Source organism: Aulonocara sp. 'chitande type north' Nkhata Bay, linkage group LG20 (genome assembly GCF_057382095.1).
Source record: "Aulonocara sp. 'chitande type north' Nkhata Bay isolate Kocher_YH1m ecotype deep benthic linkage group LG20, A_spYH_male_GT1.1, whole genome shotgun sequence".
Classification (NCBI taxonomy): Eukaryota; Metazoa; Chordata; class Actinopteri; order Cichliformes; family Cichlidae; genus Aulonocara; species Aulonocara sp. 'chitande type north' Nkhata Bay.
Window position 1 is genome coordinate 34098697 of NC_141363.1, and position 22318 is coordinate 34121014.

The 22318-nt window shown below is 41.7% G+C and overlaps 2 protein-coding genes across 3 annotated transcripts; one reads left to right on the top strand and one right to left on the bottom strand.

Moving 5' to 3' along the window:
* The first annotated feature begins 1135 nt into the window (after nucleotides 1–1135).
* On the top strand, nucleotides 1136–16623 carry map3k12 (mitogen-activated protein kinase kinase kinase 12). Its single transcript, XM_086276273.1, has 14 exons — nucleotides 1136–1353; nucleotides 2537–3060; nucleotides 4248–4431; nucleotides 4506–4697; nucleotides 4784–4942; nucleotides 5217–5375; nucleotides 5577–5685; nucleotides 6781–6890; nucleotides 7140–7256; nucleotides 7360–7494; nucleotides 7595–8318; nucleotides 8405–8472; nucleotides 8630–8927; nucleotides 9947–16623. Exons 2-14 carry the CDS (start codon nucleotides 2598–2600, stop codon nucleotides 10100–10102), a joined length of 2874 nt encoding a protein of 957 aa, XP_086132399.1. The 5' UTR covers nucleotides 1136–1353; nucleotides 2537–2597; the 3' UTR covers nucleotides 10103–16623.
* LOC147306078 (poly(rC)-binding protein 2-like) lies at nucleotides 14369–20795 on the bottom strand. Of its 2 annotated transcripts, none has more exons than XM_086276294.1 (13): nucleotides 20631–20795; nucleotides 19741–19891; nucleotides 19383–19406; nucleotides 19261–19293; nucleotides 19022–19138; nucleotides 18797–18928; nucleotides 18557–18685; nucleotides 18369–18443; nucleotides 18131–18172; nucleotides 17679–17751; nucleotides 17538–17593; nucleotides 17208–17377; nucleotides 14369–16304 (listed from the first exon to the last, which is right to left on the bottom strand). In XM_086276294.1, the coding sequence occupies exons 2-13, from the start codon at nucleotides 19807–19809 to the stop codon at nucleotides 16268–16270; spliced, it is 957 nt and encodes a 318-aa protein (XP_086132420.1). In that variant the 5' UTR covers nucleotides 19810–19891; nucleotides 20631–20795; the 3' UTR covers nucleotides 14369–16267. The 2 variants fall into 2 exon arrangements, with proteins under 2 accessions (XP_086132420.1, XP_086132419.1); XM_086276293.1 differs by having other exon boundaries at nucleotides 18113–18172.
* Between the last annotated feature and the right edge of the window lie 1523 nt (nucleotides 20796–22318).

A 22318-nucleotide genomic window follows, 5' to 3' on the forward strand; every position in this document is an offset into this window, starting at 1 on the left:
ACAATTTTTCCTGCAGTGCACAAACTGGGAAAAAATGTCGCACTGCCCTCTTCAGGACAGAAAGCGACACTGGAACCATACACAGGCAAACAAGTACAATTTATTTAGGTCGGGAGTGTCAAATTCACTACTTGATCTTAACAAAAATGGCGTATTTAAAGAAGTATCATTTCAAGGCGTTTACCTGAGCCATGGAGCCTATATAGAGATTACAAAACAAAAACAAACATCAAAATAAACAAGCATAAACTCAAGTGAAAGACACTCCTCAATCCAGTCATCATAAAAAATGCCAGAGAACAGAAGGTAGTACTTCTTGGTAAGGTACTTTTCTAATTTATTCAATAATTCACTTACAAAATATATAAAATGCCCAAAGTTCTTTAGGCAAAGTAAAATTCAACAGTATCTCTGTTCTTTTTTCCACATTTATTTAATCTACTGTAACTACATGTGCATTGCAGTGTACTGATCACAAGGAAAAGGCACAAAGCATTCACACACAGTTTTTTCCAGACATTTTCACTCCTGTAATAATAATAATAATGATAATAATAATAATAATAATAATAATAATAATAATAATAATAATAATAATAATAATAGCGCATTTAATTAAAAACACTGGAGTAATTAATTAATGTTAACACTTTGCGCCATCCAGTGGGCCGAATTACGCCGTTTGGTGGGCCAGATGTGGCCCTCGGGCCGCGAGTTTGACAGCTCTGGGGATAGCTACAATACAGGACTCATATAGTTTGTCAGGAGAGGTTTTCACCAAACAGAGCACAGTTTATGAACAAAAACAAAACAATAAATGAATCAGGGCGTACGGTCTGGGGCAATCCAGAGTTCCTGGACTGGTCTTGCTCAAAGACACATCAGCAGCAGCAGCCTGGCTCGATGCTGCTCATACAGGACCTTCTTCCGGTTCAAACTCAAGCACAGAAATCAGTGAATGGCGTGCGTGCATAATTATATATTTTGGGAATGATAGATAAAAACTGCGCTTAGTTCCGTTGGTGTCTATGTGTTTGCAGAGGGAGGAGGTGGCAGCGCCCCCTTGCGGCGTAACACGCATTTCCGTGACGTCAATTCAGCACTGGGAAGGAGACAGCTCCCTCCCCCCCAAAAAACCCAGCGCGCCTCACGTTGCATGGGTCCCCGGTTATTGATAACACAATTTACCCGCTGGGATCTATCCCAGTAACGTGAAACTCGTGGATATCGGCGCTGGAAATACTAGAGACATCCCGGACCGAATAAAAAATAACGATCTGCTCATTATCGCCGGCAAATAGAAAGCCGAGCCCACCCCTTCACTTGACAACGCGACATCAACCAGGCAGAAAGGTATGGGAATGTCATACTACCCGGTTAAATGCTTAATAAATGTGATATCAGGTACGTTTAGGCAGGAATCCGTTGCTTGGTGGGGTAGCGTTCATGCCGCTCACACTGCACCACTGAAGTGATGCTGCCAAGAAGCGAATCATCGTCGATGAATGCTACAAAATCATATTTGTGCAAAGAGAAAGCTCACATTACGAAATACTCGCGTTGGTACCAGCGCTGAGTAAATGTACATGTACTGCGGCAGTTTGACTTGGCATGGAGCATAGTAGGCATCGGGCTTGCTATTCATGCACGTCGGCTATGATGCTGCTGAGTGTCATCATCACATCCTTGGTTATTTAAAGATTGATCTTCCTGCGTGTGTGTGTGTGTGTGCGTGCGTGCGTGTGTGTGTGTGTGCACTACTCCTTCGCACAGGCCTGGTGGTTGTTTATTGCCCGTCTTTTACGCTCTCATTTCGCCCAGCCGTTGTGGCTCTTCTTGTGCAGTGGTGCAGTACAAGACACGGAGCTGGTGTAGGATACATGAATTGGGTACATGTGGTTTCTCTCTCTGGCTCCCACTCTTTCCCCCTCTCTCCCTCTCTAACATACACATACATCCACGCACGTACGTACGTACACATGCACACGCGGAGGTGGTTATGCAATTCGTCATATTCTTCATCACACACAATGCTCTTCTTCACTCAGCAAATGATGGGCAGCATATACCAGCTGCTTCGCTTGCATCCTGTCAGACCCTGGTGCTGCTCAGAGGAACAATTAAAGCACAGGGGACAGTCATGGCTGTGGACTGTACAACAGCCTGTGGTCGATTCATTCATAAAGCCAGTTTCCACTCTGGGTGATGGCTCCACTGGGCCGGCTGGTTTTCCCATTCACAGACACAGAGATGAGGCTCTACTACATGATTCAGACAGAATTTAGTTGTGGGACTGGAGTGGCTGTGGATAGACTGGGAGACTGGCTCGCTGCCCAACTCACAACACGACTCCCTCTGTTTTGGTGTTTTGTATCGCTTGTAATGGAAGCCGGGTGCCAAGTTAGCCTTTAATTCAGCGCTGAACAGCTTCATAATGCCAGTGTATGGTTTAAGTCTGGAGCTGTCCAGTGCTGAAACGAACCTATACATCAACATTTGTTCTAATTCACTTCTTATCACAAATCTTCTCCTCCAGGCTTTCTTCTCATCTGTCCATCCTCCATCCACCCTGACCTGCTGTGTTGGGGAAACCCCTGATGAGTGGGACCTGTATCCATGAGCCCCGTGCCCCTTCCCCCTCCCTGTCAGGCTTCAGTACCCCCATCTCAGAACCTCCCTATCGAAGACTCGATGGAGACACCCCTGCCTGCACCCCTGAAACTGACCTGACCCCCACACAGTGTGTCCTTCGTAACGTATTGTCCATTGACACCGGTGGACAGGGAGTGCCCGGTGGAAGCAGCCCCACTCCCAGTGATGGACCCTCAGCCCACTTTGACAACAGCGTGCTAAAACTAAATGAACATGAGGCCTGCCAGTGTGGCGGCGGGGCCGAGGCGGGCCACAGTCCGGAGGCTGGTGCTGTTCGGAGCCAGTCGGAGAACATTCGCCTACAATCAGGAAGTGGAGGTTTTTTGGAGGGACTGTTTGGCTGCCTGAAACCAGTCTGGACCATGATTGGAAAGGCCTACTCCACTGAACACAAACATAATCATGAAGGTATGTGCAGATAAGGCGCCACTGTGTCTATGCTCTCTGTTCTTCCACTATGCATGTTAAACATGGCGATTCACCACAGAAAATGAATAGTTTAAGCCTCAACTTGACAGTGGTGGAGGAATGAACCACCAGAAGCAGAGCTGTTATTAGTATTAATTTTGCTTCTTACTTTTTGTTTTCTTGTAAAACATTGGATAATTTGTCCTGGGCCTCATCTGCTTTAATAAAACATGATGAGACAAACAGGTTGGTAGTTGCCGTGTTACCCTTAAACAGTGGATTACATAGCCTTTTCATAAGTTTCTGTGTCAGGTCCTTAACAGTAACTATGGCTGTTGTTAGTTAAATGTGGTGCAGGAAAAAAAAAAAAGATATTTTAGCCCGGGAAATCTAGTGGAGCGAAAGGGTAAAGTGGCAGAAAATAGAAATACTCAAGCATGAGTACCTCAAACTGTACTTAAGAACAGCACTTATAAATGTACTTTTGTATTTTGCAAACCCAGAACTCCATTATTTCCTGCGCTCCCTGACTGCCACTTTGTCCTGCTGGCAGCACGACTGTGCTCGAGTCTGTCAGCCAGGCTCACCCACAGTCATCAGCTAAACTGAGATCTCACAGCTGGTCAGGTGGGAGCATCATGTGCATCTGGCTCCACTGCTGCTGCTGCAGCTCTCAAGAGATCTAAACACTTCAGTGGACCTCATGAAGAATTGATCCAGCTGTCTCTTTTATTCTGTCAAGCTCGTCCATCTTTAGTGACCGTGCTTTCACAGTCGTTTAAGTAAAGTCAGCGTGACGGAGGACAGGCAGATTAGACTACAAGTGCTTTCCCCCTATTTTTCTCCTTATCTCTGGATACAAATGCAATGGCCTAGTGGATATGTTGTCAATATCCCACTTATTTGACCATAGCAGGCACTTTGTATGATGTAACTGTGTCCTGCCAGTTTATTCTAATGTGTAGCATGGATGCACCCCCCCCCCCCCCAAAACAAAACAAAACAAAACAAAACAAAACAAAACAAAACAAAACAAAACAATCTCTCTGTCCAAGCTGAGAGTAGGTTGCTTTGCCATTATGATGGGTGGAAATCATCTGCTGCAGTGTCTTTGGTATTGTGAATAACTTTTCTGCAGTTGCATACTTGATGAGGTTCACATTGTTTACTTGTTGGTCTGAGTTTAGAGTCCTGGGAGGTTCCATTTGAGGAAATCTCTGACCTGCAGTGGGTGGGCAGCGGTGCACAGGGGGCCGTCTTCCTTGGCAAGTTCCACGGAGAAGAGGTGGCTGTGAAGAAAGTGCGGGACATCAAAGAGACTGAGATCAAACATCTCCGCAAACTCAAGCATCCCAACATTATTACTTTCAAGTGAGGAAGCTACATCCTTTTTTTTATTATATATATCTCCCAGTTATTTAACTCTGATTGCACTTCCCTTTCAGGGGTGTATGCACCCAGGCTCCCTGTTACTGTATCTTGATGGAATATTGTGCTCAAGGGCAGCTGTATGAGGTGCTGAGGGCAGGCCGTAAAATCACACCTTCCCTCCTGGTTGACTGGTCCATGGGCATTGCAGGTGGCATGAACTACCTACACCTCCACAAAATCATCCACAGAGACCTCAAGTCCCCCAAGTAAGACTCAGAAGCACAGCTGGTGTACTGACAGTTTCTTTGATACTAGAGCTTAAATAGTTTATTATGTAATCTCACCTTTCCAGCATGCTGATCACACATGATGACCTGGTGAAGATCTCTGACTTCGGGACTTCAAAGGAGCTCAGTGACAAGAGCACCAAGATGTCGTTTGCCGGCACTGTAGCCTGGATGGCTCCTGAAGTTATTCGGAATGAGCCGGTTTCAGAAAAGGTGGACATCTGGTAAGTCTGGTTAACATTCACACTTTTTTTCCTATAGGCTAGAAAAAGTTGTGCTTCTTCATCGATTACATCGATTTAACAATTATCTTTAAAATACTACACTAAAGAAAATATGCAGATAGCTTGTTGGTATTGTGAATTAATAGTTGAGATATGTTTGAAGCTTGTTTAAAATGCCTTGTTGTGATTCGTATGCATGCATTTTATCTTTTCGTTAAGATATTTTGACTTCAGTGAGATTTCTTGAATAAATAAAGCTTAACTCCTCTTAAAGGTCCTTTGGAGTGGTGCTCTGGGAAATGCTTACAGGAGAGATTCCTTATAAAGACGTCGACTCATCTGCAATCATCTGGGGTGTGGGAAACAACAGCCTTCAGCTCCCCATACCGGAGAGCTGTCCAGATGGCTTCAAGATCCTCCTCAGACAGTGCTGGTGAGCAGCGTCTGGAAATGGGCAGTTGGAATGAAAAAAAAAAAATGAGCACAGCAGGGAGGAGAGGACAGATGAGAATAGTAGAGGCGAGGGTTGAAAGTAGTTGTACAGGGAGCTGTAAGTCTGTGGTTTAAGGATTTTATTGATTTTACAGTGCATTGTAAATGTGCACAGCTGTGTTTTCCCATCTTGGATTTGCAGGAACTGTAAGCCCAGAAATAGACCTTCTTTCCGCCAGATCCTTCTTCATCTGGATATAGCGTCAGCCGATGTACTGTCGACTCCTCAAGAAACATACTTCAAGTCTCAGGTAATTTTCAGCTGAATGGAAGGACTTTAAAAAATTAATTACATTTTAAGATACACATATATATACAGAGGTGTGAGCAGTTAAATGAAAAACCAATATAAAGTGCCTTAGTAAGGTGGTGAGCCATTATAATCCACCAGAACTGCTTTAATGCATCTTAACATTGATTCTCAGTTAAATAAAATTCAGTTGTATTTATATAGTGCCACTGTACAAAAGCAGTCTCATCAAAGTGCTTGATGTTGTAAGTTAAAGATGCTGCAATATTAGAGAGAAAATCTCAACAACCCTATGACCAAGCACTTGTGACGGTGGGAGGGAAGAACTCCCTTTTGACAGGAAGAGACCTTAGACAGAACCAGGCACAGTGAGGGGCAATCATCTACCTTGGCCAGTTTGTTGGGTGAAGGTAAAGAGAATAGGGAAAAAAAAGGAGAGGGTAGAAAGAGACCAAAGATTAAACACAAACTGTGGGAGAAATAATTGAGGTTGGTGAGATGCAGTAGCAGATTATAAACACATCATGAGTGCAAAGAGGAGAGTGAAATGAAAAGAAATGGATCATGGGACGTTCCCCAGCAGCTTAAGCCTATAGAGGTGTTAACTAAGAAACTGTTCAGGGTCACATAATCAAGTCTTAACTATAAGCTTTTTCAAAAAAGAAAGTTTTAATCCCTTTAAAAGCTGAGTGTCTGTCTCCAAGTCTCTTGAACTGTTTTAGACTGATAGAGCACTATTCTGCCAAAGATATTCTCTCATTCGGTGTTTTGATGATGGTGGTTGGAGAGGCTTGTCTACCACACTGGTAGCCCCTCATTGTGATGCTGTAAGAGACCACGTCTGTCACGATATAAATGTTTCACCATGCCACCAAAATGCCCATGCATAGCATAGCAGAACCATCAAATCCCTGCTGTAGGCATCAAGGGTTTGGATTTTTCTTTTAATTTGTAGCCCATCTGCATAGACGTAGACAAAGGGACACAACTACATGTGCTTGCAAAGCAATCAGACATTAAATGTACAAAAGAGACCTGATTTTTGAAGTCACCTCTGAGGAGACAGAGCTGGTTAACAGAAATGTACTCTCATCAGGCTGAATGGAGGGAAGAGGTGAAGCAGCACTTTGAGAAGATTAAATCTGATGGCACTTGTCTCCACCGACTCGATGAGGAGCTGATCAACCGACGCCGAGAGGAGCTCAGGTTTGCTTTTTACTGTTAAAATAGTTTCATGCAAAATCAAGGCTTTACAATTAGCAGGCTAAAGATACTGATATTTTACTATGTTAGCTGACATGCAAGAGGCCGCTTCCCCTCTGTCCTATTTCTCGCTGTCAGTCCTTAGTCTGCCCCTGTGAATGAAATAAGTGTCTTGCGTTCACATCTATTGTAGAGCTTTTAGATTCTCTCATGCGGATGCACAGTGACATCAGCAGCTTCTTTTCTTCTCAGGCATGCTCTGGATATTCGTGAGCATTATGAGAGAAAACTGGAGAGGGCTAACAACCTTTACATGGAGCTCAGTGCTGTCATGCTGCAGCTGGAGCTGAAAGAGAAAGAGTTGCAGAGGTGCAAATAAATTCATGAAACCACAGTATATGTTTTTGAAATGCGAGCACCATTTGCAAATAAGCCTTAGTGCATTTACACTTTGGTGGCATTTTCTTTCTAGGAGAGAACAGTCTTTGGATAAGAAGTATCCGGGATTGTTCAAGCACCATAGTTCCAGACAGAGCAGCTCGTCAAATTCCATGGACAAACTCATCAAGAAGAGAAACGTCCCACAAAAACTTCCCTCGGGAAAGAGGTGTGAGATTTCATTTTATTGGGTGAAACTGGAATAAATCAGTGAATATTCATCAGCCTTGTGGATTGTAGTTTTTGACTAATCCTTCCCACTCTTTCAGGCCAGACATTCTTAAGTCTGAGGTAATCATTCCCAAAATGGACTCCTCCGTAATGCAAGTCACTATTCCAGCCTGCCCTAACAGGAGCTCCACTTCTCCCAGCCGGTCTCGGAGGGTAAAGACCCGCCATCGTAAGCCCGGTAAGGGCAGCAGTGGGGACCTGGCTGGACTTAAAGCCAATCAATCCTCCCCTAACCGGGACACAACTGCCCAAGTTAACAGTTCTACCACTAACACCTCGAAGCAGCTCCTGGAGCCTTCCGCAGCCCTGCGGGGCCTCAGTCACGAGCAGCAACAGAGGCAGCTATCCTCCTCCAGCCCTGACCTCATCTGCACCACGCTAGAGGCAGACAGCCAAGGAAAAGGGGAGCCCTCTGTGGGTGGGCTGGAGAGAGGAGGGAGCCTTAGTGCCTCTGCAGGTTTAGGGGGGTCAGAGGGAGGGGCGGCCGGTCTGGATGATCTCACAGAAACCCCCCCACGCAGTGACACCCCCAGCGAGGATGCCGCATCATTCCCGTTCTCCAGCAGCCCGGACTCACCGTGTGGGAGGGGGGCGGCAGCAGGACGGGGCTCTCTGGGATCTCCACGCCTTCCTCACGATGGGGAAGATAAAGAGGAGGGAGCAGGTGTTGTGAGGCTGCCCCGGGGAGCATCAGGTGGAATCGGGAGTCAGCACCTCACACCTTCAGCCATTCTGTACAGGGCAGCTATCACACGCAAACAGGTACGGTGCAGGATACCGCTCCTTACTCCTCACTGTCCCCTTGGTGATCGTTTTCACTTGTGCATTTTTCATGTTTCTGACTACAGAGGCGTGGAGTGTCATCAGAAGAGGAGGAGGGTGAAGTTGACAGTGAGGTTGAGTTACCACGGAGACGGTGAGTAACTGTCCTTCATTACTTGAAAATTCCCTCCAGCCATCTTCCCTCTTTAACAAGTTGCTGTTTTATTCAGAGAGCAAATTTATGTCAATCTTTACCAGAATCAGAGATTCTTTTTTTGTTTGTTTGTTTTGTTCCTTCTTAATCGCTCCAGACGCCCGACCAGCATTACCAAGTGCCAGTCGGTGTCTACATTCAGTTCAGAAAATCTGTCTGTATCGGACGGTGAAGAGGGCCACACAACTGACCACTCTCACAGCGGTACTCCCGATGTTGTCAGCACTAACACCGACGACAGGTTGGATGACCGCAGCGACGACCTCCTCTCTCAGGGGTCGGAAATCCCTGTGGACAACACCGACCCTGCCCAGGCTTCTGATGGCCTGTCAGAGAGAGACGGAGCTCTGGGCCAGTCCAAGGCTCAGCTGGATGCCGGGCAGAATCCTAATGAGGTACAGAAGCTGCACAGAGGACCGCATGTGTCAGCTTTGGTCTTCTCCTTAGACGAGTGTAGCCACTGGTGAAAAGTACGACTCAAAACCTGTACTTGACTATATGCATTTTATTTTATTTCATGTTAGACTACCCTGATACAGTTCAGGGTTATATTTTACTTTTTGCGCAATACAGACTGCCAAAAAAAAAGTTAGAAGGTGAGGGGAACTGGAGTTAATTCAAAGCCACTCTAATAGAGACAAGAGCCAGAAATGAGCATTATAGATTCCCTTTAATTATGTTATGAACCTTCAGTTTAATGTGGTGACCCTGAGGATAGACCTGTTGAACACAATGAACACAACTGTCAGATTGTATCAGACGAAGAGAAACTCTCTCACTTTACCCAACTACACCAATGATATCTTACCATGTAATACAGTTATTTTTACTTTTCACCATTGATCATTTTATTTAAAGTTGCAGTTGAATACCTTGATGGATGAATGGATGCATTTTAAAACACCTGCTTGTGTTAGTGGCAACAACTAAATCTCATCCCTGGAAGGCTCTAATTGTTTTACTTTCACTTCATTCTTCTTGGCCTTGTTTGCCTCTTTTCAATTGTGTGGTTGATATTTTATGCCTGTTCAGGTTATTTAAGTGTCAACCATTTCACATACAAACAAAGTGCCATCCTCTTTCTCCTTTAGTTCTTCAATCAAGCTTTGATTTTGCAGGAAAATGTCACACCCAGTGGCAGTGAAAGCAAGGCAACCAGTCTCATCACTTAGCACTAAATGTGCGATCAACTTTTTCATCATAATGATCTAGTTAAATAAAACAAACACACAAAATGAAACTGTCTAAATACAGGGTCTCCCACCACTGCTAAAATTACACTCCAAATTCCGGGTTCCCATCTTTTATTTCACGCTTCCATTTTTGGATCGTTGACACTGAAATTAGGTTTATGCTCATGTCTGCTGCTGGTCATGTATCGCACACTTTTTTCCTCTTCCTGCTCTTTTTTTAGAGTCGAGCCTTGTGCGATGATTCTGACTGCGACAGTGCTGAGCTGGATCAGTCAGGTAGTGGTGAGCTCAGCCGTCCTCCCAGTGCCGGAGCGTGGGCGCCGCCTTCTCAACCTTATCAGGGGTCTCCACAGGCTCCCCATACAGGACCTCCATAGATCACTGGACACTAGGAAAGATCCAGCTACTCTACAGTGAGCAACCATCACAGGCGTACACCGGTCTGTCAGTGCAGTACATTACTGTTGTCATGAGGGATCACACCTACTACACCACTCAGACTATGACAAGTTGACTTATGGTGTCTCATAAGTTTGTTGGCTGGCAAACCTGCACCAGATGACATAGGACATTTGTCATATCCTGACTTCAGATATTTTGGCAGCTTGTGACATCAGATAAATATCATTTAGGTTCAGTAGGGTTTGATATTTTTTTTCTTTCAGGCAGGATAGTTCCAGTTTGCAAAAACCCTTCCACAGATGCACACGCACGCACAAGAAGATACCACACTCTTAGTCCTTTAAACACTCTAACCTTCACTCTGGGAGCATCCTCCATGGTACTCCACACACTAATGCATTAAATACTAATGAATAATAAATGTAAATATCCATGACATACCACATGAGAAATATCTAACTTTATTTTATTTGTAAGATAAAAATGTAAGACTTAACAGTATGCAGCCCTGTGAACAAAATGCATGACTACATGTTTATAATTTATGGTTCGAATGTGTCCGTTTTATATTTTGTGAAAGTTTACACTTTTTTAATCCTGAAAGTATTAATTGAGTTTTTTTCTCTTTTGTTAATAAATGTTATCACTAAAAAAAAAAAAAAAAAAAAAAGAGTCAAAAATGGAATGAAAATACTCATATTGATCGATCATGATGCATAATTTGGGTTCTCAGTAGCTAAAATTTTATTTATTTTTTAAACCCTCCTACTACTGAGTTTCAAATACACATATGACACACTCGAGGTTTTTATAGAGTTTCTAAAAATTTTTGATGGGGTGGGAGGTCTTTTGGTTCACTCGAAATGCACCTCTGCTATTGTATATACTCAGTTAACCAGCTTATTTAGTACATCGAGCTAAAATTCTTGCAAAGACTTCCTTGCAGCACTTTATGGGGTTTTTGTTGAAACTGTTTTCAAAGGCTGTGGATTCAAGTGGAATATCATTGTGGAGAATGTAATTTGTTTGTGGTGTGGGTAAACTATATTTCACTAAAGTTGTGCTTGTCATTTAGCCGGGGTGTATAAAATTATGTAGAAGCGTTTTGGAGGTACCGTCGCCACAAACTGACACAACCAGTTGAATCAGACCCTCCCTAAAACAGTTTTAATATAAACTCAACATTCTAACCTCCAGTAAGGTAGCATTTATTGCAGGACTGTTGCATAAGACTGCATTTGTTTTAGCTATTTGTTCTTAATAAACTGGCAACATATTACTGCTATACCATTTTATGACATTACTGGTGCTAGCAATGTCTGCTTTTAACCATTTCAGCAGTTAAGTGCAGAAGAAATCCACTGTTTTAACACCAAACTGTAGCGCAATGAATGGAGTCGGACTAGTTTTAAAATGTAATTAGTTCAGACGAATCATTTTCTATTTCTACTTCTCAGTTGTTAAAGGCTTATATTCCACCTTTGGCAACATAACAGTTGGCCAGAGAGCTAGGTGTTCTTGTTAGCAGCTGATACCTTTGAAATGAGTTTTCTGGCCTTCTGCAGGTATTTCTTCTTCTGTGTTCACATGACTTGCTGAACCAGAATTAGAATGACTACGTGTGATAGTTTTCTTTGATGCTAACTAAAAGCGCGCCCTTGAGGTAGTGTCTTGTTTAAGTATAGGATTCTGCATTCAGGTCATACTGAATAAATCTTATATGTGCAGACATGCATGGAAAACTCCTGACGGTTGACCTAATGTGGAGTCATAAAGAGTTTGATTTAAGCCTGTTGGTGTGACTGCATGGTTTAGCACCAGAGGTGGGGATCGCACAGTATATTACCGTAAGATACAATCATGATACCAGTTGTATCGTGAAACATTCTGCAATACTTAATATGTTGCAAGACAATCATCTATGATACAGGATCATATCTGTGTAAATCAGAAAGAACTAAAGAAAAAAAATACCCCCTAAAAAATATCAATCATTCACTTGTTTTTAGTTTCTAATAATTAGCTTTATTACTTTAATAAAGTGTCCGTTTATTTGAGTAGCTATATGATTTGCTTTCCTCTTCTGTTATTTCTCCTAAGTTTCTTTTCATTCGATAAGCGGCATCATGAAGAGTCACGAAGGACTCCAGTGTGTCAAACGACTGAGCAAAATCCAGTTACAGCGCCTGCATATGTAATTAAAAAAAAAATTCTGATATTTGTGGCGTTCAAAACGGGCAAAAATCTCAGCTTTGTAGTGCTTCTAAAGTAGCTAATGTTGGATCACTAAATAAACTACAAATAGTAGCCCGATGTGTGCACGTTCTGTGTGACAGATCTCACTATTCATTAGGCGGTCCAACATGCTGGCTCACAAAGCAGCGCACTTAAAAATAAATAAATCATCCATTACACACGGTAGCTTCTTTCAAACTAGTTCATCTTTGTTTAGCGTTCTTTCATCAGGCATAGTTTGCACAATACTGTACTATACCCCATGGAGGTTTGGTGGCAAAGTGCACAAGAGATTATATTATGCATAGATATAAAGGAAAATAAATAGGACTTATCACATCAAAAATTTAATATTATTGTTTCAAATACTGGTAAATATATTTTTGACCCTTACAGATGTGACTTTTTTTTTGCCTCTTTAAAGAGAGCCCCCACCTAACTCGAACCCAGGACATTTGGTTCCAGTGAATCTTTGACTTGTAAGAGAAAGCAATTTGATTTGTTGCTTGATGTGTAAATGCAGCAGAAAACCGAAAAGCAGCAGCTCTCATCCACGAAACCTAAATAGACTGATTTGTGAAATCGGTGGAGTACCATGCAGTAATGAACCAAAAGGCCTCCGGTTGTTCAGGATGTTGGCAGGCTTCATAAAAACCTCATCTGTTCCTTTTACCCTTTAAGATTACTGCAGAAGTACCCAGATAAAGAATAGAGCACTTCTCTGTGATGGTTACTAGTAGAACAGTAAGTATCCTTTGGAGTTTGAATAGAAATGTTTTGTTTTTATACAGCATTGCACATTGTACTTGTAACATAGGAATTATATCAAAAGCAAAATATTATGAGCAACAATAAATAATGTATTGGTTACAAAAAACAAAGCTGGGTGTGATGTTTGTTTTAAAAGACAGGTCATGCTATAGCTACAGTTTGTGCTGTCGTTGCATCAAAGACTGCTCAACAAGAAATAAATGACTTTTCAATCTCTTTGAGCATGTCCAAAGTGTGCCCGTGTTAATTTATGACAAATTCGCTTGCTCGCCTCTGTACACCACAGTGCATTTTATATCATAATGTAGTATAGACTCGAGGGGTTTAACAAAAGTATTGACCTCAACATCAAGGTGAAGAAATTTTGCAAATGTGATAACTCAAGAAGGATGTCACCTAGCATTTTGAAACAGATACCATAGGTGCTTCTACTTGGGAGGCTGAGGGGAAGCACTGACCAGTATTTTCATGCAGTCTTTTATTTCAGTGCATGGGAAGAAGACCATCAACGGGCTGAAAGAAAACAAAACTAAAAAAAGAAGAATGGGCACAAACTTTAGCAGTCGTCAAATCAAATCAAATATTTGGTCAAGAAAAAAAAAAAAAAAAAAAAAAAAAAAAAAATTGTCTTGAAAGAAAGAAAATTGGGCATTTATTAAGGCCTAAAATCAAGAGATCGCATTAAGGTGCAAAGCATTTGTTATACTCAAAAACAGCAAGGCCAGATTAGATTTAGCCAGAAAACTTCTAAAAAAGCAAACACTTTTGGATGGGAAAAAACAAAAAACCCAAAACAAAAAAGTCTGAAATGAAACCAACTTGCACCAGAATGATGGGAAGAGAAACAGGTGGAGACAGTGTTATGGCAATGACATGAATGGCTCCCAGTGGAACCGGGTCACCAGCGGTTATTAATAATGTGACTGCTGACAGAAGTAGCAGGATGAATTCTGTAGCATACAGGGCTCCACTCTTTGCTCAGAACACAGCACGGTATACTTTGTGCAATGACTCAAAAGTAAAAACACCCACAAACATGGGTCAACTGAAGGTGGCTGTAATAAAGGCCTCTCAAGGCATGACACATTATTTGGTAATGCCCATGGGTTCTAGACTTCAGGCAGAAGTCCCCCCCCCCGATCCACCCCTTTTCCCTTTGATTGCCTTGTATTTTAAAAAAAGTCTCAATCCCCATGAGATGGTACCAAAAAGGAAAAAGAAGAACAAAAGGACTGTTTAAGCATTTCACATCTTTTATTTCTGCATTTCATTTCTTCAACAATTTAATTGCACCCAGATCTACAATATTTCGAAAACGTGCACAAAAACGTGAGTTTCTTCATCCTGCAAAGAATAATAAAAAATAAAATCTGACCCAGGCAAAAAAGATAGCAGGAAACTAGTGTTAATTCTATAATTCTCCTTCTAATTAATCATAATTTAATACCTCAGCATAATATACTTAAAGACCAATATGTCTTGTAGTTTTGCCCCTTGCAGCATTCCCCCTCCCTGCAGTTAAAAAAAATATTTCTCTATTTAAAACAAACATTTCAATGTTATTATCATCACCACCATGGTCTTAGTAATTTAAGAGAAAAGAATATATTTTCCTCTTATTTAAGCCCACTCCTCATAACCAAAGCCCACCCACCCTTATCAGAATCCAATACACAACAATGCTCAAAATCCCAGGGTCTGCACTACGAAGCAGGTTCAGCATACCTACGATGCCTTCTTACTGTCCGACTATAACAGACATCATGCCACGATATCAATGTGGTAAGTCAAAGCTTTTTCTGAATATAGCAATGAGCCACAAAATTCTTAACTATAATCCCCAAACAAATATGTGAGTTTCTGCAGCCAAAGCCGGTAAAAGCTTTGTGTAAATGAGTAAGATAGGCTCATTAATATCACTGCCCTATCATTAAGGCACGAGTAGATCTATCATTACAAATGTTTATTCCAATAAACTGATGTGTTCCTCAGACGTCATCTTATGGCAAATGAGACATTTTAGCATTTTTGTTTCAAGCTGCAAACCTGGTGGCATCAACAAGCCTTGGAAGCATGTAAAGCACAAACAGAAAAAATAATTCAAACCTGTATGTGCGCTGTACTCGTCAGAAAACGCTACTGAGGTTAGACCGTCTCAGAACACCCCTTACCTCATAAGATCCAGTCTACCCAAAGGTATCTTCTAAAACCAGTTAATTACTCAAAACCGATTGACCAGTTGATGCTTTTATATATGCTGATCTGTTACCTCATGCATGTGTGTGGTCCAAGTTATCACTGCAATGTGTCCCATTAAGGAACTGAACTACTGTGTAACCTTCAGATCCCAAGATTACCTGGCGTTATGACGCTAACCACAAATCCCGCTTCGTAGTGCAGGCCTCTGGTTCAAGAAATAAAACGGATGGAAATACAGGAATGACACAAAATAATTACTCAGCAAATTAGAGGTGAGACATGATGTAGCTTAAAAAAATTCTCATCTGAACCCGCACTAGACAAGGGGTAAATTACCTTCGGACTAAAAGGTTTTCCCTGCATACACCTTCAGCTGAAGATCACTTAGACCCAGTGAGACCCGTTAAACCCACAATGCCTCATTCAGGAAGTACAGCCTCAAACAGAAGATGGCAAATACCAACAAATTCTACTCATTCGAGGAGCTGTGTATTAAATAAAAATAAATAGATATTTAAAAGGAAGGGAAAGAACAGTCCATCTATAATGTTATTGTGTGTTTTTTTTCTTCATTTTTACATTTTCTAAGAAAAATCTGACATAAGAAAAACATTATTTATGCCTTTTCAGATTTTTCTAAAATTTTACCTACAGTATATCAAGAAGATCATACAGATATACAGCAAAATAAGAGGGAAAAATACAACAGAAGGAGTCCTTAAAAACTATATGCAAAGGGAATTTAAAAACATAATAAATAAATAAAATACCAATATCATGATAATGGTGTAATTACAACTGAGTAGGTGTCTAACCAAAGCAGAGGAGAAAACAGTGAGTTTATAGTACTTGGTTTTTGCATTAAGTTCAATAAGGGACCTCTTGGTAAAAAGTAGGGGGAGGGGTTACGTTAGGTGCTGATGAAGATCTCCATGTCAGTTGGCTGCGAGTCCAGTAGCTTCAGATGACAGCCTGAGCAGAAAACAGAAAAATCCAACACTGTTTAAAACAAACAAGTTAGATTATCAGTAACACATGTTGCTGTATCTGAAAACTAATTTAAAAAAAAGTCTCAGACTTGTGGACAATCTGAGTGAGTGAAGATGGATGATTTCTGCTATCGTTTTACAGAAGGTCTTTTGACTGGCAGTTTGAGTTAAGCAGGATGAGATTTTTCCACAGAATACACTTGATTATCAAACTGCCCATCTATCAGGAAATCAACACCTGCTTCCAGCAAACTGATGTGCTATATGTCCTGATAATGAACTGTGTGACCCCACTTCTTACTATGTTCTTTGAAAACATAATAAACAGGAGCCACACTGGCTGCAAATAAAATGTTGGTCAGGCAAAAGCGAATCCATCAATAATTGTGTGGTAGTGATGGCAGTGATCAACCCAACTCTGCTACAGATTTTGTTTGTTTGTACATTTTAGACTACATACACTTATATCTCATGGGTTTGTGCACATAATGGACAAACAGCTGTTCGAATGGTAAAATCCTGTGTTTTTGGCCCGTTCTGTCAGCCCTAGATTCTAGTGGGACAGTGTCACAGCTGGAAGAGGGGGTAATGAAATTATTACGAGAGCTGTAGTAATGAAGTGACTGTTAAAACTGCCAGTAGTCCAATTCTAATAAATCTTCGGTAACCTAATTAAACGAGAAGCACTCCTCGTCTTTCCTCTTATGTGAGGAATCCATTGCTTCTGATTGATACTAGTTGGTCAAGTGGACAAATGGTAGGAAAACTCAATCTCCATTAATGTGTTTCAAAACTGACCAGCTGCACAATGTCAGAATTTAAAAACAGACAGCGAGAGAGCGCCATCTTCTTTCCATTTTGCTCTAGCCTGTGGCTATTTTCTTACCGGGCATTGATCAGGTACTCAGCCAGGCTGATACTGGCGTGGGAGCCAGTAATGGTGACCTGTCTGTCAGTTGAGCCCTCCACAGGGTTGGCAATCTTGATCTGAGCCCCTGACATCTGACGGATCTCATTGATCTTTGCGCCCTGACGGCCGATGATACAGCCAATGAGCTGGGGAAGAAGAATTACGTGACACTATGTCAATACTTTCACTGCAATAAAATAAATAAAAATAAAAGGTTGCCAATTCAAACAAAATGAGCTACTCAGAAAATCAGCAAGTTTCTCTGTTAAGAAAAAAAAAATTAAAGTCACATTAATTTTGACTTACATCGTTTGGAATGGTCAGCTCATGAGAGCCAGTTTGTGCAGAGGCATCCATCCCAGCTGAAAGAACACAAGAGTGAGTTGATTGCATGGATTAACAGAAACAGACAGCAATCAAATTCCTCCTCACAGGAAGTACACCTACCCTGGAAGCCCTGGTTGCTGTGTGCAATGGGGAAGGGGCTCTGCTGCATGGCCAGCTGGTGAAGTTTGGTGAGCTGTTGAAACAAAAAAAGAAAGATACGTAGAGCACAGACAGACAAGGATGTGTTAAGAAACACTGAAAATAAACTTTAAGACTGAAATGTTCTTTCCCTTGTGTAAGTGGTGGTTGTGATAATGAGTGGAAATCATGAAATTGTGAAATGAAAAATGGGATCAATGATTTTGCTTTAAGATATTTATGTTAGGATTTGAATCTATAATCTTTGGAACTGTTAAATGGATGTGCATCTCAAGCAGTGGTGGCTGTGGGAAGGGCAGCAGGGAAAAAAAAAAAAAAAAAAAGTCAAGAGGGATGAAATAAAAAGGTGGTATGGCTTCCCCGGACCGAAGTTGCAAATATATTGGATCACTTACAGAGGGCCCCTCACTTACATCAGGCTGTGGAATGGCGTGCTGCCCTTGGACAGCGTAAGCCTGCAAGGAGAGAATAGCACTTAGGAGGGTGTGGCAGTGTGACATGGTGCACTCCAATATCCATCAGTCCTCTGTTCTTGCTACAAGGAGCAATGCCAGGCATGCTACTAGAATAGCATTTCCATAACTAAACTCTGTTAAAATAAAAGTGTTTAAAAAAAGAAGAAAAGAAAAAAAAGTACTTTTATTACTTTACCTGACCACCTGCAAAGATGACAGGAGACCCTGAGGGTTTGGGTCTGTATGGGATGGTCACTCCTTTTGGTGGAGACTAGAAAAACAGAAATATTCACCTTTAACTATCAATAACTACGTAAAGTATCAGTGTCCAGAGCCCATTTACAAAATCATAAAAATCAGGATTACATTAAACAATGTTTGTACCTCAAGCATGACAATGCAGATCTGCTTGACACACTCAATAATGGACTGTGGAGTCCCTGCAACGGTGATGGCACGTTCTGTTGAGTTGGGTAACATGTCCCCTGCTACTTGTACCTGAGCTCCTGCAGACTACAAAGTCACAGCAAGAATTACAACACCGATCAGGGGAAAACAACAACAACAAACCCCACCCACAACAGGATCTGAAATTCATACAAGACTAAAATACAGCAGACAAACCTCTCTGATTTCTTTGATCTTGCAGCCACCTTTACCAATGAGTGAGCCGCACTGGCTGGCGGGTACAACGAGGCGCATGGTGACTGGTGGTTTGCTGGTGGCTGTACTGTTAGTCATCGAAGTGCTGATGTCCTGTAGGGGAAGCGGATACAACAGGAGGCTTTAGAAAGTGGCACTTGTATAGCCGCTACGTCTTTAACGTAAGATACAACAAACAATTCTAACCTCCTCCAGTTTCTCTATGATCATGGAAAAGGCTTTAAAGATAGAGGTGGTAGGTCCCGCGAGAGTTATGATCCTCTCTGGGCAGTTCCCCTCTGAGATGTTGATACGTGCACCACTCTGCAAAGAGACAGGGAAAAAAAAAAAAAAAATTGAATCAGTTGCTTTGTTGTCATATGATGCATGAGTCACAGTAAATGTTGACATGTTCTTTCCTGATTGTTGGAAAAAGACAGACTTACCTCCTCTCTCATCTTTTTAACAGACTCTCCTTTCTGTAGATAAAGAATACAAAACAATATTTACAAAACACACCAAGGGACATGCCACAGTTAGCATCGTTCTGGCAGTAAAACCAGCTTACCTTGCCAATAATGCTTCCAACCTCCTACAGAAGATGACAACAAAAGTTTGTGTTAAAACAATACTTTGCGGTTTTCTTTTTTTTACTACAGCTAGATTAATTTTAAGGAATAAATGCAGACTTTAAGATCCTTATAGAGTCTAAACCTTATATCAGTGCTGGAATGTTGGGGTTTTTGCACACCTGAATCACATGCAAGCCTTTACAGCCATATAAATAGTTACAATAATCCCAAAAACCTGTGCTGACCTACTTTTTCACCCAACACACCAAAAACTGATCTGCAATCAATAAGGGGTTTGATAACAGCTTTTGATATCTTTTCAGTCTATCCATAGTTGCATGCAGTCACACTCACCTTCCCATGCATGAGAAGCCTGATGGTTAAGGTGACATTAAGTCCTCCTTCAACCAAACTGGAGTCCATTGCTGCAGCTGAATCCAACACACACTCGCACGCGCTCTCAACACTGGCCAACAAAGTGAGTCTTTGGTCACTGGCTGAACGTCTGCAACAGAGTGGAAAAATTAACAGTCAGAGACAAGCGTAGTTGGTGGAAAGTGTGAGGCCATCTGCTGTCAATGCAAATCAGTGAAGTGATGCGGGCAGTGCACATCTTGTAGACTTTAACGCCGTTTTCCAGCCACGTCGAAAGAAAGACGTTTCAGTTCGGTAATTGACATTAGACTGGCCCGAGTCCACTCATTCACTGTGCACAATGACCCACTGTCTCTCGGCGGTCGTGTCTATTTTCTGGCATTCTACAGCGGTGGCGACATCTCTTTAACTCTTGTAGTCAACACAAGCTGCTCAAAACAATCATTTAAAAAAATCACCGTAGCTTTAAATAAACTTCACAACCAAGCTAGCAAGAGAAAGCTAACAGCGTGACGTTATGGCATCAAATCCTGTTTGAAATGAGCATCCCAGCTAGTCACGCAAACGAGGGTAAGAGGAAGTTAGCTGCACCAAAACATTTTTCCACTCAAAACACTCGCTTTTAGCTACATGTACAGATTGAGTGCTAACAGATTTAACCATTCTATCTTAAAAAATATATAGCATTTCGAAGCTAACTCCTGCTCCACCATCAAGCTAAAAATACAAATCAGTGATTTTCCATCCAGCACGCTAGCGTTAGCATTCAGCAACTAGTCGGATCCCGCGGCCTACGAACCGCACCGAGTTATCCCTGTCCTTCACTCCTAGGGGAAAAACACACATATACACAAAGCTGGAAGACTTACCGGAACCGTCCCTGGAAGTGTGTTCAGGGGGTGGGTAGGGTGGCAAGGGTAGAAGGGGAGAGGTTCGGGAGGGAGTTTTAAAAGGATCTGGGGAAGAGGGAAGCGACGCCGCTTTTCGATCGGACTCCACTCTCCTCCTCTGCTTCGCACAAAAGACAAAACGCGTTCAACTCTGACCCCTTTAATGCCCCGCCCCCTCAACTAGGTCAGCCCCGCCCATTGACGTGATATTCACTCCGTACAGTACAAAACAAAAATATAACTAAATAAAACGAAAAAAGCAAAAAATTCTTTTATACTACATATTTTCCCAAACGCAACAAATACCATTTATTTATTTATTTGTATACATTCACAATGTGTACATTTCTCATTCACAAATAAGTTCATATTGTTTCTGCCAAAATATCTATAAATTAATAACCAAAAGCAAAAATAATACTGAAAAAAAAACATAAATAAAAACTAAAAACTGTAGTAGTAGAATATACTGGTAATATCTTTGCTAATATGGTAATTACTGGTAATTTATTTATCCCATATTTGGTAATTTCCCTTGTCACAGAGGTTGAAATACTACTAATCCTACTAAATGTAATAATGACAACAATATAGGATTCATTTTCTCCTTCCTCTTTGCTTCGTCTCTCCCTTTAGTGAGATCGCCACAGTGGATCATCTCCTGCAACCTTATCCCTATCCCTAACATCCTCCTCTGTCACACCAACTGTCAAATGAAACCAAATTAACCAGGTAATTTAACCACATACTTATTTGCAATCCCTGGTTGTCATTCTTAGTAAGGAATTTGACCACTACTGTACTTGTTGAAACTTCGTCAGAATGCTGTAGGACTGGTTCTCAAAGTCTCTCTTCTGAAGGTGTGAACAACATTCTTCCACAAAACATTTTAGTGTTTGGGATTTTGATGATCAAGGCAGAGAGCTATGGGAGATCCAAAATCTCCAGCAGGGATTCAGCTGGACTGAGAAATTGTGAGTTTGAAGGCCACATCACATAATTACATGGTTTTTTATCTTTATTGATCTGCGCAGTGATATAAATGGCAAATATTTCCTTTACAGAAGAGGTTACTGTGGCATGTTTACATCGCAGCTCATTTTCATCAAATCTGATGAAAAAAAAAAAAAACCAAACCAGAGGAAAAGGTGATGTCTAACCCAGGGGTGGGCAACTCCAGGCCTCGAGGGCCGGTGTCCCTGCAGGTTTTAGATGTGTCCTTGAACCAACACAGCTGATTTAAATGTCTTTTTGTCAGCACCACCATTTCCAGCGATACAGTACCATCCTGTAAACTCTTGCTGCTATCATCCCTGAATCTTGTCTTCACCGGCTCCACCCGCTCTCTTCTGCACCTCTCTTGTGCACTGTGCATTGTTTTGGACAGAAGACCCCAGATATTTAAACTCATCGACCTACTATCTAACCTGCACCTGTCTCCCTCTCATTCACATAAATATTTTCTGTATTGTGTCTGCTGGCCTTCATTTGTCTTTATTGGCTCAGTTGAGGCAGATGTTGTCAACACCTGGCCAGTGCAAACTAACTGTAATGTGTGTATTCTAAATAGTGACTTATGGAGACAGACCCACGGGAGGTTTTGAAAGACTCTTCGCAGTTGTCTGTAAATCCAACAGATGGCACAATAACACTGTGAACGTAGCTGG

What these genes read in the sequence shown, in the direction of transcription:
- map3k12 (XM_086276273.1), top strand. Translation starts at nt 2,598, where the DNA reads ATGAGTGGGACCTGTATCCATGAGCCCCGTGCCCCTTCCCCCTCCCTG. An exon ending in TCAGAAAAGGTGGACATCTG is followed by an intron (nt 4,943 to 5,216) that starts GTAAGTCTGGTT and finishes CTCCTCTTAAAG; the next exon opens with GTCCTTTGGAGTGGTGCTCT. An exon ending in AAACTTCCCTCGGGAAAGAG is followed by an intron (nt 7,495 to 7,594) that starts GTGTGAGATTTC and finishes CCACTCTTTCAG; the next exon opens with GCCAGACATTCTTAAGTCTG.
- LOC147306078 (XM_086276293.1), bottom strand. Translation starts at nt 19,809, where the DNA reads ATGGACTCCAGTTTGGTTGAAGGAGGACTTAATGTCACCTTAACCATC. An exon ending in TTGGAAGCATTATTGGCAAG is followed by an intron (nt 19,294 to 19,382) that starts GTAAGCTGGTTT and finishes CTTTATCTACAG; the next exon opens with AAAGGAGAGTCTGTTAAAAA. An exon ending in ATGTAAGTGAGGGGCCCTCT is followed by an intron (nt 17,752 to 18,112) that starts GTAAGTGATCCA and finishes TTGTTTCAACAG; the next exon opens with CTCACCAAACTTCACCAGCT.